This window comes from Cebus imitator, unplaced genomic scaffold (genome assembly GCF_001604975.1).
Source record: "Cebus imitator isolate Cc_AM_T3 unplaced genomic scaffold, Cebus_imitator-1.0 Scaffold205, whole genome shotgun sequence".
In the NCBI taxonomy this organism is placed as follows: domain Eukaryota; kingdom Metazoa; phylum Chordata; class Mammalia; order Primates; family Cebidae; genus Cebus; species Cebus imitator.
Window position 1 is genome coordinate 1,750,430 of NW_016107520.1, and position 17,590 is coordinate 1,768,019.

The 17,590-nt window shown below is 33.6% G+C and overlaps 1 protein-coding gene across 2 annotated transcripts in view; it reads left to right on the top strand.

Moving 5' to 3' along the window:
* Positions 1–17,590, top strand: part of NADK2 (NAD kinase 2, mitochondrial) — a 47,540-nt gene that overhangs the window by 23,074 nt on the left and 6,876 nt on the right. Inside the window, exons 6-11 of one of the 2 annotated variants that reach the window (XM_017548252.2) lie at positions 791–927; positions 6,893–6,971; positions 9,629–9,694; positions 11,046–11,141; positions 16,483–16,538; positions 17,249–17,302. In XM_017548252.2, the coding sequence (XP_017403741.1) occupies positions 791–927; positions 6,893–6,971; positions 9,629–9,694; positions 11,046–11,141; positions 16,483–16,538; positions 17,249–17,302 (488 nt within the window). The remainder of the gene's footprint in view (positions 1–790; positions 928–6,892; positions 6,972–9,628; positions 9,695–11,045; positions 11,142–16,482; positions 16,539–17,248; positions 17,303–17,590) is intronic. The other variant, XM_017548253.2, reaches the window with a different exon arrangement.

Below are 17,590 nucleotides of genomic sequence, written 5' to 3' on the forward strand. Positions count from 1 at the left end.
TAGGCTACTTTTTATTTTTTGAATTGGACTAGATTTTATAGTTGGGAAAGCTTTTCCCAGAGATGTTTGCAAAGTTGTATTAGATCTACTTGACTTTTCTAGAATCATTTTATTACCAATAATTCTAGTTTATAATCATTTCAGAAGTTTGACAACTTTAGAAATGGCTAATTTATAGCTACCAAGTAGAAGTATATTTTTGTATACTTACCTAGCAGAATCTATCCCATTGATTCTCAATACGTTGATTATAAGTTTTGAAATCAATTAAACCTGATTGATTTTTTTCCTTTTACCAGAAATGTTATTTAAATTTTAGGTGTAATCAAAACTGGTTTATTTATTATTTCTTAATCCCCTTTTCCTTTTATTGTTTAAAAAAACTTCCATTATTACAAAATTTGTGGGAAGGGATTTTTATCCAATCCAGCCATCTGAACACAATATTATTTTAATTTAAGAATGCTTTTTTTTGGTATTATAATCTTTTGCTGAGCAAAGCACAAGCTCTGTCTAGCTCAGTATCTTGGACTTTGTGGATTCTTGATAGAGTTTGACTTAAATTACTTTGGAGATTTTGTACAAGCACATTAGTATTTCCATTGTAATTGGAAAGAGAAATATTCAAATCTGCCTTTGATCAGGAAGCTATAGGGTTTAGGTGTTTCTGATATAATTTGTTCATGGAATAACTAGTTTTTTATTGTAACTATTTAATTTGGTTAAATTATTATAATGTCTACTCTTTATTCTATTTTAATATAATTTGCCTTTTCTTCACTTTTCTAAGGTGGTTGTGGAGGCAGCGAATCAGGTTATACCTTGAAGGGACTGGCATAAACCCTGTTCCTGTGGACCTTCATGAGCAGCAGCTAAGCTTGAATCAACACAGTAGAGCCCTTAACATTGAAAGAACTCATGATGAAAGTAGGTGGATTGGGCATCAGATGTGTTTGGGGCAATATTTAACTCATAGTTCCTTTAATCTCAAATTTTTTGATGTAATAATTTGTGATTAACTTATTTCTAGTGTCAGTACACTTAACAAAGTACAGTGAATTATTTCAATTGTAAAGTTTATTATAATTAGAATTTGAAGTAAGAAATATAGCATATTTCTAGAAGAAATGTTTTCTAGGACAGATTTGAAAACTAGCTGATTTAGGGAAGGATTATAAAGTATCTGATAGGATAGTTGATGTTTAAGAAAAGATTCTTGGCCTTAATCTTTGAAATGTCAAAAAAAAAAAAAAAAAGGAGTAGAGATGAAATGAGCTGGTCTGTGGAAGATTATGATGATTATACATTTTATATAGTTATACTTAAATATATTAAATACATTTATTGGGAAATTTTGCATTCCAGCTTTAAGATTTGTGCTTGAAGTGTATGTATAGCCTGCTGAGAGAATATTAGCATAAGGTGATTTTCAGCTTATTTTGTTATAAGGGTTAAAGCGAATTCTCCACTTTGAGCCATATTTTCCAACTTTTTCTAGCAAATGTGGGACTTTAATGATACAAGAATATCCCAAGAGAAACCTTAAATATTTGTAGACTGTATAAAAGGATGCAGTTTTCTCCTGTGTTTTATTTTCTGGATATATTTATTAGGAAAAGCTACGTTTGCATTTCTGCTTTCTGCCTCTGCTCTCTCATGGTACCTGATGTATATATATCCACTTGTTTCAGAGTTTTTCATGGTGACGTACAGCTTTATAGGTTAGCATGTTTCTAAAATGTGTATTTATATTGTGTTTTAAAGATTCTTGTCCCAAAAAACAATTTAAATAGAATTTAAGTTTCTCAAAAGTCATACAGATGACCAACAGCTATATGAAAAAATGTTCAACGTCACTATCATAAAAAATCTTAAGAAATATAAGCACATGAACTTCTGTTACTGTTTTTGAAAGTCTGCAATAAATATTAAGTACAATTTAAAAATAATTGTTAGAAATTTTACTTAATCCCTCCCTGAAGGAAGTTATTGTTACCACCAATAGATGGTAGATTTGACTGTCCTCACCAGCAGTCTTATAAAAATAGAGAGATTGGCATACAAAGAGTCACTGCTCAGATTGACTGTGTTTAGTTTATAAATGAAGTTGATATTTCATATATAGAAACAATATTACATACAAACCTAGTGAATCATAGCTCAGCATCTAGGATGTTCACATCTGATTAATGGTATTTCCAGAAAAAGAACAGAAAAATATTCAAAATGAAAAAATTATACATGATGATTTCTCAAAACAGGCAGGGGAAATTATTCAGCACATTGTTCTAGGCAAAGATTTTATGGCTAAGACTTCAAAAGCACAGGCAACAAAAACAAAATGGACAAATGGAATTATATTAAGCAAAGTCTTCTGCATAACAAAGGGAATGAGAGTGAAGAGACAGCCTATAGAATCGGAGAAAATATTTGCAAACTATTCATCTAACCAAGGACTAATATTCAGAATGTACAAGGAATTCAAACAACAAACAAACAAATAATACATTAAAAAGTGGCAAATTCTCTGAATAGAAGTTTCTCAAAAGTCATACGGATGACCAACAGCTATTTGAAAAAATGTTCAACGTCACTAATCATCAGGGAAATGCAAATCAAAACCACAATGAGATATCATCTGTCCCCAGTTAAAGTGGCCATTATCAAAAAGATAAAAATAACCAATGCTGGCAAGGATGTGGAGGGAAGGGAACTCTTACATGCTGTTTGTGGGAATGTAAATTATTAAAGCCGTTATGGAAAACAGCATGGAGTTTTCTCAAAAATCTAAAATAGAACTCCCATACAATCTAGCAATCCCACTACTGGGTATTTATCCAAAGGAAAGGAAATCAGTATAGCAAAGGGATACTGGTACCCCATGTTTATTGCAGTCCTATTCACAATAGCCAAGGTGTGGAGTCAACTGAAGTGTCCATATAGAATAAATGGATATGGAAAATGTAGTATATATATACAATGGAATGCTATTCAGCCATAAAAGGAATGAAATCCTGTCATTTGCAGCAACATGAATGGAACTGAAGGTCACTATATGAACTAAGTCAAGCATAGAAAGAAATACCACATGCTTTCACTCATGTGTGAGAGCTGAAAAAGTTGATCTCCTAAAGATAGACAGTACAATGATAGTTACCAAAGCTTGGGAAGGGTGAAGGGTGGGATGAAGAGAGGTTTGTTAATGGGTACAAATATGCTTTTAGATGGAAGGAATAAGTTCTAGTGTTCAGTAGCATAGTTGGGTGGCTATAATGAACAATTTATTGTATATTTCAAAATACCTCATTTCAAAATAGCTGGAACAGAAGATTTGAAATATTCCCAACACAAATGACAAATATTTGGGTGATGGCTATCCTAAATACCCTGATTTGATCATTACATGTTGTATGTATGTATCAAAATATTATATGTTCCCCATAAATGTATAGTTAGTATGAATCAGTTAATACTTTTTAAAAATTTAAATTGAGAAACTTAGCCGAGTCTTTGAATTGAAAGGACCCACAGTGTTTCACATAATTAATGGTAAAATGTTCTACACCAAGGTTTGTCAGAATACTGGGTATGAAGCATCTACTGCAAGCTTCCAGAGAGGAGGTGGAGATGCAGGGAGTGGTGACTGGAACAGATTATTTCATATACACGTATCTGAGGGGGATTGGTTCCAGGCCCTGCTGCAGATACCAAAATTCAAGGATGCTCACATTCTTGATATAAAATGGCATAGCATTGGTATATAACCTTCCCTATACTTTAATAATCTCTAGATTACTTATAATACCTAACATAATGTAAATGCTATATAAATAAAGACTGGTTGTGTTAATACAGAGACTAATTGGTTTAATAAACAACCCCAGAACTCAGTAACTGAATGAAAAAGCTTATTTCTAACTCATCTCACTGTCCAAGGGGTTTTCAGGCAACCAGGGTAGGAACCAAAATAGTGGTTGCTACCATATTTTAAGGCCTCTGAGTCTTCCATTGGATCCTCTGCATCTTGTGGGGAGAAAATAGAGAACATAGAAGACCTTATGGGAAGTTTTAGGAACTAGGCCTATTCATTACTTTTGTCCACATTCCACTGGCCATAAATAGTCACATGGATCCATCTAGTGCAAGTAGACCTGGATATAAAGTTTAGCGATATGACAGTGTGAGAGTTATCCACACTGTGGGTATATAGAGCTGGATATAAAGTTTAGCAGTATGACACAGTGTAGCATTTTGTGTCACTAGTTTTGCAATGCTGTGCTTAAAAATACAAATTATAATTTCGTAATCTATTCTCTTGGATAAAAAAGTAATTGGCCAGGCACGGTGGCTCACACCTGTAATCCCAGCACCTAGAGAGGCTGAGGCAGGTGGATCACCTGAGGTCAGGAGTTTGAGACCAGCCTGACCAACATGGCGAAACCCCGTCTCTACTACAAATACAAAATTAGTCGGGCTTGGTGGTGGTTCATGCCTGTAATGCCAGGGAGGCTGAGGCAGGAGAATCACTTGAACTGAGATCACACCATTGTACTCCAGCCTGGACAACAAGAGTGAAACTCCGTCTCAAAAAAAAAAAAGAAAAGTAATTGATATGGAGTGCATCTTTTTAAAACTTCTGCCATTGAGGCAAGTTTTAAATGAACATAGTTGTGTGGTTAAATAAGGTTTAGTTGTCAATTAGTATGATAAAATAAGCAGAATTAGATGATGAAAGAGATTTGAAGCAATTTTATTGTCTGACTTATTTGACAAAAGTTTTGAGTTGAAATTCAACAAGCACATGTAATAAAAATGTAATATGGAGAGAGAAATGGGGACACAGGAAAATGGGAGTAGAGGTGGAAAGTCAAGACCACATAAAAGGAAAACATGGTTACAGTTTGATGGTGAGAGTTCAGATTTACTGATAATATTTCATGAATACCTATTGTTGAGCATTTGTAGGGAATCTATGTGAATACTGATCTAAACAAATTTTATTAGTAATTAATTGAGGAAAAGTAATTTAAATAATACATTTTAGCCATTTATGTTTGTAAAACTGTCAAGAATGAGAATGTGAATATATGTAGTACCTAAGTAAAACGGTTTAAAGCCAGTTTTAGTCTTATGTGCAATCAAATTTGATTAAACCTATCAAATTTATATATATATATATGTATGTGTATATGTATCTATATTTGTATATATCTATATCTTTTTGCATCAATGTTTTTCTACTGTATTATGAAGCTGAGCTGATAATTTAGGTAAACAACAAGTGCTCCAAGGGAACTTGGTATTATAACAACTTGTTATGTTTGTAATAATAATTCGGTTCCCCTTAGGCAGTTATAATCTAAAAGAAATGAGAAAAATGTAATGTTAAGTTTCATAAACATAATAAACAGAAGAATATAATAATTAGGCTACCAAGTCAGAGAAAAAGAATAGATCAGTGTTGTCTTGGTGACAGTGGTGGTTTTATTAGTATATTTGGTAACTATAGTGTATTAGGTAACAATTGCTGAATAACAAATCACTCAGTTTAGCATCTTAAATGTAAATATATATGACCTCACACAGATTATGAAGGTCAAGAATCCAAGAGTAGCTTAGCTAGTTAGTTCTGGTTTAGGCAGGAGGTGATAATCAAGCTGTAGGCCAGAACAGCAGTATATGAAGTCATAACTGGAGCTGGAGGACACACTTTCCAGCTCATTACATGGCTTTTAGCAAAAGGCTTCAGTTCTTCACCATGGTGGTCTCTCCAAAGGGTTGTTCACATTATCCCTTCCTTTAGAGCAGGTGGTCTGAGAGAAAGAGAGCAGCCAAGGTGGAAGCAACAGTGTCTTTTCTAACCTGATCTCAGAAGTGATTTGCCATCACTGCTGCCATATCCTGTTGGTCACATAGAGTAGCCCTAGTATGATGTGGGAAAGAGTGTGAGTATTTGCATTCACAAAAGTGTGAATACCAGGGAGGCAGGAAGCACTGGGGAACAGTTGGAGCCTGCCTACCACAATTGGGATAGATTTTTAAACATTGTCTTAGTAGGAATTGTGGAGGAGATAGAAAAGTGAACTTGTCTGACAGAAAAGCGAAATTGTCTCATGTTGCTTGCCTAATGGGAGAGACTTAAGTCCAATAAATCTGATAGTGGTGACACTGAGGAGATAGAGTTGGCATTTCCAGTTGGAAACTAATAAAATAAGTAAAGGGAACCGTTTGAAGGGGATAATCACAAATTTGAACCAGAAAGCACGAGGAATCCTTTGGAGGATTTTGTTTGATGGTGTAATGTTTAAGTAATTTTGAAGGAAGTTTACTTAAACTGTGCACACAACTGTATAGATTTAAAAAAGAAAACTTTTTCAGAAGTGATGAAGGGGGATGTGGAAGTATTCCTCCAATGCTACTGTTGCGAAAACCACTCTTGAGGTTTTCTATTTGGAAAAAAAAAGTGATTTCTTAACATACCTGGTTTGGTTTCCAGCATCCAAGCCGTGCATGTAATTTGCTGCTTAAATCTAAAATAGTTCTCCTTTTAATTGATAAGTTATACCTCTGAAGCCTCCAAGATAAAACTAAGTGTAACAAGAATCTTATGAGATGGATAAATATATTTCATCACTCTTAAGAAATTGTTCAAGAAGAATTAAAATTTATTGGAGAGAGAGGGCCTTCATTACAGGTATAAGGTTAGGTGACTTTAAGGTTTATATTATGGATGCTTTAAGTAAAAGATAATTTAAATGTTAATTATATTAAAGCATGTGATTCTTTCAGAAACAAAAATATAAAAGTTATAATGTTTTATAAATTTTTTATAATAATATTTCTAGAAATCAAAGAGTAATCTTGGTTTTTCTTTTTCTTAAATTACATGCAGGGTCTGAGGCTTCCGGACCCCAACTTTTGCCAGTGAGAGCACTAAATGAAGTCTTCATTGGGGAGAGTCTGTCATCCAGGTACTTTTAAACCTGTGATCTTGAATATGGAATTTAATATTACAGTGCTTTTGGATATTTATTCAATTTCTACAACCTGGCTAATATTGGTGAATAACTAATATTCTGTAAGTAATGGCAGTTCATTATTTAATGAGATATTTCCAAAACCTTCATAGATGTTAATATGTATTAAGGGGAAAGAATGTTCTATGACAAAAAAGTTTGTGAATCCCTAGATTAAATAAAGTTATTGCACTGCTTCCCAGAGCCTTTGATCTGTTTCTGTAGATGCTTTAATGTTTTATTTTTATTTTTTGTTTTTTAGAGAAGGCATCTCACCATCTCTATATGTTGCCCAGGTTGGCCTTTAAATTTGGGCTGCAGCTATCCTCCTTCCTCAGCTTCTTGAACAGCAGGGAATAGACATGCATGCCACTGTTCCCAGCTTATATTTAAGAGAATAGTATACTAAGTATAAATTTGCAATTGATAGAGAACTTTTATAGGCAGTTCATATTAAAATTCCCTGTCAGTTGGTATTAAAATTTCCTATTAATTGATTTGTTTGCCTGCTTGTCTTTATAATTTGTTTGCTTATTTTTATGCAGGATCCAATTAAGGATCACACATTGCATTTGGCCATCGTGGCCTTTTAAAATTCAGAACACTTTCTTAACTCCATCCTTTTTTGTTTTTCATGATATCAGTATTTTTGAATGGTCTAAGCCAGTTGGATTGCAGAATATTCCTTATTTTAAATTTGTATGATTTTTTTTTCATGTTAAGATTCAGACTAGGCATTTTTGACAGAAATGTTCCATAGGTGATATTGTATCCCTTTTAGTGTAATACATCATAAGGCAAATGCCTGGACCATTCAAGATTGTAACCATTATTGCAACAATTAAGGTTAATGTAGTTCCTTATTAGGAGTATAAAAATGTGTGTGTTACATTACTGGTGGAATCTGTTTTGTCGGACTTGAATATAACTTAGGCTTACATTATCAACAGAATTTTTTTGCAAAACATAGTTGTGGAACATAATGACAAGCTATAAAATGACTACAGTGATGTAAAGTTAACTCTCGGTAGTACTTTAGAACTTGGTTTCTCATCCTTGTAGATGTAAGTAAATTAAGGGTAGAAAATTAGAGATGAGTTTTATTTCCTACTTTACTGCTGCCAGAACCATGTGAGTGACCCTTTTAAAGGTTATGTTATTGGATCCCTTGTTTACTACGAGTTCCATAAATTCTGAAATTTTGTTTGCTGGCAGTCATACCTTTTCATAAGAGCTTTAATTATAGTGAGAAAAACTTGTCTTAACTAAAAAAGATATCCTCATTGTACCAATGATTCAACTCTGGTTGTGTTGAAAAAGAATTGAAGTTTGATTCAGCAGAATGGTTTGAATAGTTTTTTTGATTTGCAGTTTTTTTTTTTTACATAATATTTGCTTAACAAAACTACATCATGCACGTGTTGTATGTAATATGTGAGTCACCAGGCATGTAAAGATGAATAAGAAAGGTAGTGGTATCTTAATTTTTTTGGAGAGTAATACATAATTTTGAAAAGAATTAAAATTTATTACTCAAAGAAAATATTTAGGAAACAAAAAACAGTAAAGTGTAAAAATAAATTTTAACACAGCAAGACTTATGCTATAATATAAAGTTTTTTTTTTCACTACATAAAAAGAAGCAATACAGACATGAATTATAGATACTATATGGTAGATGAGAGAAGAAAGAAAATGTAACTCTACTGTTACAATCTAGTCTTATTGCTAAAGACGTAAGATAGAGAAGAGAGGAAGAACTTTAAAAGAGATTGGAGAAAGTCTACCTTAAATAGATGCAATGATAAGAATGTTTTGTGAGTTTATCCTTACTCCAGAGAAGCCATTGAATGAATTATTTTATTCTGTTTGTATATTTTAAAGGTAACTGCTGAGAGCTTCTAGCTTTGCTTTGTAATTTTGTACTTACTAAAAAATTAAATAACTTATAAAAGGAGGAAAACTGGGATCAGTTGATAGATTACGAGGGAGTCAGTGAAGTTTCATGAGGGCATTTTCAATCGAATGCTTTTATTTTCTGTGGCAGTAGTGATCTGGTTCATTTATCTCATAAATAACGTCTGATGCTGCTGCTTTTTGTGTTCTTTGACGTCTCACCTTATGTTTTTACTAAGTAAAGACAGCAATAGATTGACTTCTGACGCTATTGAAAACAGTTTACTACAGGTATTAGAACTTACTTTTAAAGATTTTATGACATAGACCCTTACACAGAAAGGAAATGAATATGTATCGGATGTCTGCTAAGTGTCAGGCACTGCGTTTATTGTGTATGCTATCCCATTTAATGCTCATAGCAACCCTGTGAGAAGGGTAGTTGTATTTATTAGTGAAAAAATTCAGACTTGGAGAGTTCAGATAACTAGCCCAAGGTCATATAATTAGCTAGCATCAGAACTGTAATATAAACCTGGTATTTCTGATTCTAGATCCTGTATTAAGGCTTTACTATGCTCTGAAAACTTAAGTGCCTTGCTTGAAAAATATGAAGTGCAGCAATATTATTCCTGCCTCATTTATAATGTTCTTAGATTTAAGAACATTTTAAAGGCCCAATTTTGTTTTCTTTTCTCCTATTTGTTCTAACCTAGAATGTCTTATTCTTGGGCTGTAGCAGTGGACAGTTTAAGAAGAAGTATACCCACTCTAAAGGGACTGTGAGTTTTATTGCTGCCTTAAAAAAATAATTTTCCTGAAACAAAAATTCTGTGAATTGACTAATCTAGATAAACTTGCATGTGAGAATGGCACTAAATTTGCTCATTATTTTGGGCTCAGCATCTCTCACCTGACTATACTTGTCTTTCCCCCTGGCTCTGCTTCTTTTCTACCCACACCCGCTATCCTCTAATCTCTTGTTTCTACTTGATTCTGGCCTAGTAGTAGCCATTTCTATGGATTTGGCTGGCTTGTCTGTACATAATAGGCTCCTCATGTGTGTTTTCTAGGAAGATACAACAAAGCTATGACGTAGATGAAATGTGATTATTAGGCCTGCTATCTTTTATTTTTAATAAGAAATTCTGACTTTAGAGAAAAAATGTAAAGGAGTTGTATTATGCAAAACCCTCACAAATTAAGAGCTTACAGGAGAAATTGAAAAGGTTAGGATAAGAGATAAATTATCCATAGTGTTAGTGTTTACTAGCATGTCCAGTAATTATTATTTTGAAAAGTTGTATTTTATTATGGCTTTGTTTTAACTTTTTATTTGCTGGAGAGAAAAATTTGGTGTTGATCAGTGACACCGTTATTTTAAGAAAGAGTTTACAAAATAGGCTTTTAGACATTTCTAAAGTTCTTTGCATAGTTACAAATCATTTATGCATTCATGGAGTTAAAGAATAGTGCCATTTTTGCTTTTGCCAGAAAACCCATTTGATTTAATATTTATGAAATATTTTAAGAAATGTAAATCTCAAGAAATTTATAGTTCTGGTTTTATTTCTAGTTTTGTCCACTAATCCAATATTAGTTGAGAATTTTTTTTAATAGCTTTATACTCCAATCTCTATTAGCTTACTACCAATTCAAAAGATACATTGGTGTGTAATTTGAGAAATTAGAGTTTAGTAGAAACTGTTAATAATTTGAAGAATTAGGATCAACTTTAAAATATATCAAGGACTAGGCACAAAGAATGAAACTCACTTAAAAATAGTATTTTCTTTTTTGAATTCTGCAATGAGGCTCTGTGTATGTTAGATTCCATAAGAGCAATAGCAGCAAAGCTGGCTAAAAATTTGCAAGAAGCTCCTATTTGAAATATTAAAGTATTGATAGAAAGGAATATATAGATCAGACAGGCAGGCATACATGTAGTTTTTTTAATTTCTTCTAACATTTTCACTTAATCAAATTGGAATTAGCATCATGATATGTGTGCCTACTAAGTCAAGTATTTCTTGGGTAAGCTGACTTACTTAGATTTCCTTAGTTCTGAAGAAGACTATCTTATTTACTGTGAACCATAAGCTCAGCGAACAGTTTTATATTCTCAATTCACAGGGCTTCCTACTATGAGATTTCGGTTGATGATGGTCCATGGGAAAAACAGAAGAGTTCAGGGCTCAATTTGTGTACTGGAACAGGATCAAAGGCCTGGTGAGTAACTTGGGTTGTTGCTTATCAAGTTTTGTAAAATATTTTTAGTAATGTAATGTATCGGCACATCTAAGACCTCTAATGTAGAAGAGGTGGCCTGGTGGTGGTATGTAGGCAGACCAAGTTTCAATTCATCATTTGGGTCTAGTAGTCTTGCCTTGACTTCTTGGATTATAGTTACAACCTGGATTTGGTCATTATTGAGCACTAGGTTTGTAAAGCTAAGGAAATGAGAAGTGGTTTGGGGACTATCTTTACTTAAAAATGAAAAATATTTTAAATAATAGGAAATGAATACAAAGTGCAATTAAAAAAATAGGCTGGAGGTTTAGCATCCTATGTCCTGTTTACTCTATAACCTCCCTCTGGGTAATCTCTTCTACTTCTTGGTACATTCCACACAGATGCCTCCCAAACATACTCTCTCCTGAGTACAAACTCATATTCTAAAATTACATGGCAGGTAGGATGTTAGTAGCACTTCAGATTCAACACATCCAAAACTGAATCTATTGTCTTCAGTTTTTCTTTATATTGCTTAATACCAGCAGCATTTACCCTGACTCCACACTCTAGAGAAAAAAAGCAAAAGATGATTTCTCAAAACCTTGTTCTTACCTTTGGAGTTTTCCATTCTTCATACTCCCCTCTATACATCCCAGTCTCTAAATCCTGTTAATTGTACTTCTGAAGTCTTAGTCTACTTTTTTGAGTTTATGCTGCTGCTGCTTTGGTCCAAGGCTGCACCTTTTTAGTGAATATTCTTTGTGCCTGACCTTTTATTCTTCAGGCTGTCATCTACACTACAACAGAGTAATAGTTCTAAAATGTAGATGAATCTGACTATCTCTCTTCTCTGCTTTACGACTTTCATTGACCTCTGTTCAGATTGCTTAGTCTATCATTTGAGGCCCTTTAACATATGACCTTAGTTACCTTACTGGCCTTATTCCTTACTACCCTTACCCCCACCTATGGCACACTAGAAACATCGCATCTACTTGCAATTCTCAGCACACTTCTTCTCGCTTGGCTTTTTATTTTTGCTCAATGCAACTTCTTCCTGCTTTGAATGCCTAAACACTCTACTTTCTATCCACTGGCTAAAAAACCGGTCTTCAAATGTCATTCTCTTTCGCAAATTTTTAACACTCACTGCTTTCTTAAAGACAATGAATTAATCCTTTTTTATCCTTCTCTAATACTTTTTCTCATAGAACTATTATAGCCCTTATTATATTATTAGTTATCTAATGTGCTACTACCAAGCTAGTTAAAGCAACTTTATAGATTTGGGATGGTGATAGAAGATTTTTTTTTCCTGCCTAATCTTTTATGTGCACAGTACCTTATATATATTCACTCAAATATTTTTGAGTAAATGACTATGTGCTCACAATTGTATGTAGCTAAAACAATGCTTATCAAATGTTTAAATTTGGATATTTTAATTTAGAATTTTGTTTCTTACTTGTTTAGCATGACTTCTTAAACGATTTTGCTATAAACATTTTTTAATATGTATGAGAATGAGAAAATAGTGTAATGAATCTGCACATACCAGTAGCTAGTTTCAGTAATTATCAACACATGGCCAATCTTGGTACCTCTGTACCCCTACCTATCTACTTTTGTTCTATTTATTTTGAAGTAATTTTCAGATATTATTTAATTCATAAGTATTCAATAAAAAAATCTTAGTCTTAGCCAAATAAATAGTCTTTTGGAAAAAATAAGTATCATTTAAAAAGATAGGTTAATAACTTATTTTCCTGAAAGCTGATGACAGGAACATTTCTAAAATGAATTTTCCAATAATTGTTTGAAAAAATTTAATCCTTTTAATATGTTGTAAAATTATTTTGTAACCATCTCATAGATTAAACTGAAAACATTACAGTTAACAGCTTTCATTTATCATGATAGCGTCTTTCCTATTGAACATGCTATGCTACTTGTTGAAAACTGGAGTAAAATTAGAAATAGAAATGGAAATTTCTATTAGAAATAGAGATTTTCTTTATCCAGTATTCTTACCATAAAAAATGGGCAAAGTGGTATCACTGAGAAGAGTACTGGCCCGGGAGTTAAGAGACCTGATTAAACCATGGACTAGCTTTACAACTATGTACAAATTTCCTTGTCTGCAAAATGCAGGAATTGGAACTGATAAAATAGTAAGATTACTTTGCCTTCTGAACTTCTGTGATTCTGTGTGTTTATGTTTTGTGCATTGTAATACAAGCTATCAGTTATATTGCCCCTGCAACTTTGTACTGTGCTAGGTACTTCTATACATTAACTAATCCTTTTAGAAATCCTGGAAGAAAGTAGTAGCATCCCCATTTTATAAAGGAGTAAGTTAAGGATTAGCAAGGATAAATATTTAGGCCATAATTATACAGTAAGTGAGAGTCAGAACCTGGATATAAGCACAGGTATGCTGGACTGCAAAATCAGTGCCCTTTTCACTGTCATTACTACTTGTGCTGCTTCACAAGGGAAGGTCAGCTTTTAAATGGAGAAGGAGAGGGGTTCTGAGCTGTTAATAGAGGCCACATAGTTGAAGGAAGAATCACTAGGTTGTATTGAAGATTTATCAAGATAAATTTGCTAATTAATCTCAGTGAAGTAGTACTTATGCTAGAGGCAGTGGGGCTTCTGTCTGGGGAGGAGTGTAATTTTGATAGTTCAAGTTTTCAACCTTTCAGAGCATAAGCAATGACAGCCACTACCATGCTTTTAAAGCATTCCTTGCCTCCCAGATGCACCCAGCAGTTGATTCCTGTGTTGATGTTGCGTTTCAGTAAGTATGGCTTAGATTAAAATCTCAGCCTTCTCTATGTTGCTCATTAAATTCTTCTATTATTTCCTGTTCTCTAGCATAAAAGTCTTTTTCACAAGCTGTACCTTATCCCTGCCACCTTGGTTACTCAGTCTCTTCTCTACCAGGCCCCATGCAGCTTGCTTGCATCTAACATGTTCTCTCTTCTCCCATTACTGATGATTCTTTTGCTGTGATTGCAATTCACATTCATCTTTTGTCCTTTTCTCTTTTAAAAAATGTAGGAAGAGAAGGGAAGCCTAGGAGCCTGAGGGGCTGGGGGAAAGCTATATATTTCTATAAATTAATAATTTTTGTTTTTATCATACTACATCTCTGAGTACATATTTTGTTCCAAGCTAATTAGTTGATCTTGTTTAAATTCTCACAAATACTCAGAAGTAGGCGATTTTATTTTCATTAGTAGAATCCAGAAAGTCTCATAGGTTAACTGACTTTCCTAAAGCTATGAGGCTAATAAATGGTGAAGTTGTGATTTAAATTTTAAACTTAACTGTAAACCGTAGACCCCTGAGGAATCATTACAAAGAAAATATTAGAATAGTCTGTTTTTCTCTTTTAATTCTTGATAGAGAGGGGCTTGTTTTCTTGTATTAAATTCTTTAATTTGTCTTTGTTTTCAATATGAAATGTGGAAATGTGTGAGTCAGGGTTAGCTATTTGTTATAAAAGATAAACCACCAATCTCAGTGGCTTCACACAGTATGAGTCTATTTCTTGTTCTTGCAAAGTCTGCAGTGTAATTAGCAAGTGGCTCTCTTGTAAGTGGTTATTCAAGGAGCCAGGGTCCTTCCATCACGTGGCTCTGCCACCTTCTAAACATAGCTCCTCCAGTTGCTTTGCTACAGAAGGTGGAAGAGCATGGAGGGTGCCCATGGGAGGCTGTGAGCCAGGCTTTGAAGTACTGTTCATCATGTCCACTCTGATTCCATTAGCTACAACTCAGTCACGTGACTATATGGCATGAAGGGCTAGAAAATACAACCTATGCATTCAGGAAGAAAAACAGGTTTGGGGAATAGCTATTTCATCTCTGCATCTTCAAAAATTCTTCCACGTGACGTGGGATATAAGGGTGGTATTACATAGCAAATGTCTCTGAATTGTCCCGTTATCATGTCAGTTCTTTGTTCAGTGGGGAATAAGATTTACTGCATACACTGGGAGAAGTACTGCAGAGCCAGATCATTGTGTGTTTCAGTTAGTTTCTTCTTAAGATTGTTCTCAGTCCTTTTTCTTCTTACATGCTGTACTACCAGACTTAATTAAGAATGAAGATATGTTTTTAGGAGACAGAGTTTTAGTAGTTGATGAAGATGTAATAACACAGTTTGCTTCCAGTTTGTTAGTAGAGGATATGTCTGATTTTAAATGAAAATTCTTAGAATGGTGAAGGTTGTAGACCTGTCGTGCTTTTGCATTTCTCCAAACGCGAAGAGTATAGGTTAGCAGGTATAAGAATATCTCCTACTCTCCCTTCCCCAAAAAGTTAAGAACCAGTGATTTAGGTTTAGAGTTGTGTTAACTCATAGGTTATTCCTGTTCCTTGGGATTATCTATTGAGATCATGTATGAAGAGTTATGAGGCAGTAGAAGAATTCAAAATTAATGGGAATATATATATTTTTATTTATATATTTTATTTATATATGTTTTTTAAAAACGACCTTTTTTAAGTGATCTTTATAGACCCCAGGACAGAACTGTTTTGAACAGTTATCCATGTTTGTATTAATGCTTGTTTTTTAGTGGTTAAGCAAGGCATTGCACATGTAAAATATTTCTTACCTTCAAGCAAACTATAATTTAAAGAATACTTGTCTATGTTAGAAAGTACAAAAATGTATACAGCAAAAAGCTAGTCTCCCTTTCGTTTCATATCTCTAGTACTTATACATTCATATTCTACATTCATAGTACTTCTAGTAGATTCTAGTACTTCCTAGTACTTCTACATTCATCTCTACAGTCATATTGTATATCTATTTGTTTTTAAAGTGAAACAAATATATACACTGTACAATGCCTGTTGTTTTTTAACTTAATATTTTGGTCATCCCTACTTAGCACATATATTTGTATTATTTTAAATATAATGACTAATTATAATATATTTAATCAGCTTTCTATGGATACATATTTGAGTTGTTCTGCTGTTATAAACAGCTTTTCAGCTAATATTTTTTACCTATCTTTTGTATTGTAGTTGGAAGTGTTTTTCAGGTTAAGTTACTAGATTGAAGAATATGTTCATTTTAATTTTGTTAGTGCGTAATTGCTCTCCAACTGCAATATCTCTGTTCCCATCAGTGTATGAAAATATTTGTCTCATCATATCCATACTAGTACATTATTTACCAGTTTTTAACTTTGTTCATTTAGAACTTTTTCCAATTACTTTTTAAGAATTCTTTATATTTTAGGTAGGTTGTTCCTTTTTGATTTTTAGCATATTTTTAGAATTCAAACTAAGAATTATGTGATTTTTGTTTCTAGGTCATTCAATATTAACAGGGTTGCAACTCAGGCTGTAGAGGATGTTTTAAATATTGGTGAGTACCAAAACAGCTATTACAGTAGTCCCCTCTTATCTGCAGGGGACATGTTCCAGGACCCCCAGTGAATACTAAAACCTTGGATAGTACCAAACCCTTAAACCATTAATTTGTTTTTCCTGCTTCACAATATCACAATATCACTTAGCAACCCCAGCATATGACCTTTTTCTTTGAGAACTTTCACCTTTTCATGTAAGGAAGCATTTTATGGCTTCTGTTTGGTATATCTGATTTGCCAGCATCACTACTTGTGCCTTGGAGCCATTATTAAGTTAAATAAGGGTTACTTAAACACAAGCACTATGATACCATGATAGTCGATCTAATAACCAAGTCAGCTACTAAGTGACTAATGGACCAGTAGCATATACATAATGGTAAGCTGGGCAGAAGGATGACTCACATCCCAGGTGGGTTAAAGCAGGACTGTGTGAGATTTCACCATGCTATTCAGAATGATGTGCAATTTAAAACATAAATTATTGATTTCTATAATTTTCCATGTAATATCTTTTGTATGATGGTTGTCTGCTGGTAACTGAAACTGGAAGAAAGTGAAAGCATGGAAAGCAAAAGTGCTAATGGGGGGGGTACTGTTTATTAATAATGTCTACATGTTATTTTATATTAGCTATTGTTATATAGCATATATATTTATAACATATATAAATTTTAATCATGATACTTTACTCCTTTTTCAATAGCAAATCGACAAGGTAATTTGAGTCTTCCATTGAACAGAGAATTGGTAGAGAAAGGTCAGTGACAAATGATAATAATCCGTTACAGTTTAGTTCTGTTTCAGTTTTGAGGATGATAGTGTAAAGTGTTGTTTAATTAGCAAAGTACTTTTTTTGGACTCAAACATGCTTTTAATACAGTATCCCCTTAAGTGTTTTTAAGCAATATAAGGATTAAAGTTGGATTTTTGGGCCGGGCGCGGTGGCTCACGCCTGTAATCCCAGCACTTTGGGAGGCCAAGGCGGGTGGATCACAAGGTCAAGAGATCAAGACCATCCTGGTCAACATGGTGAAACCCCGTCTCT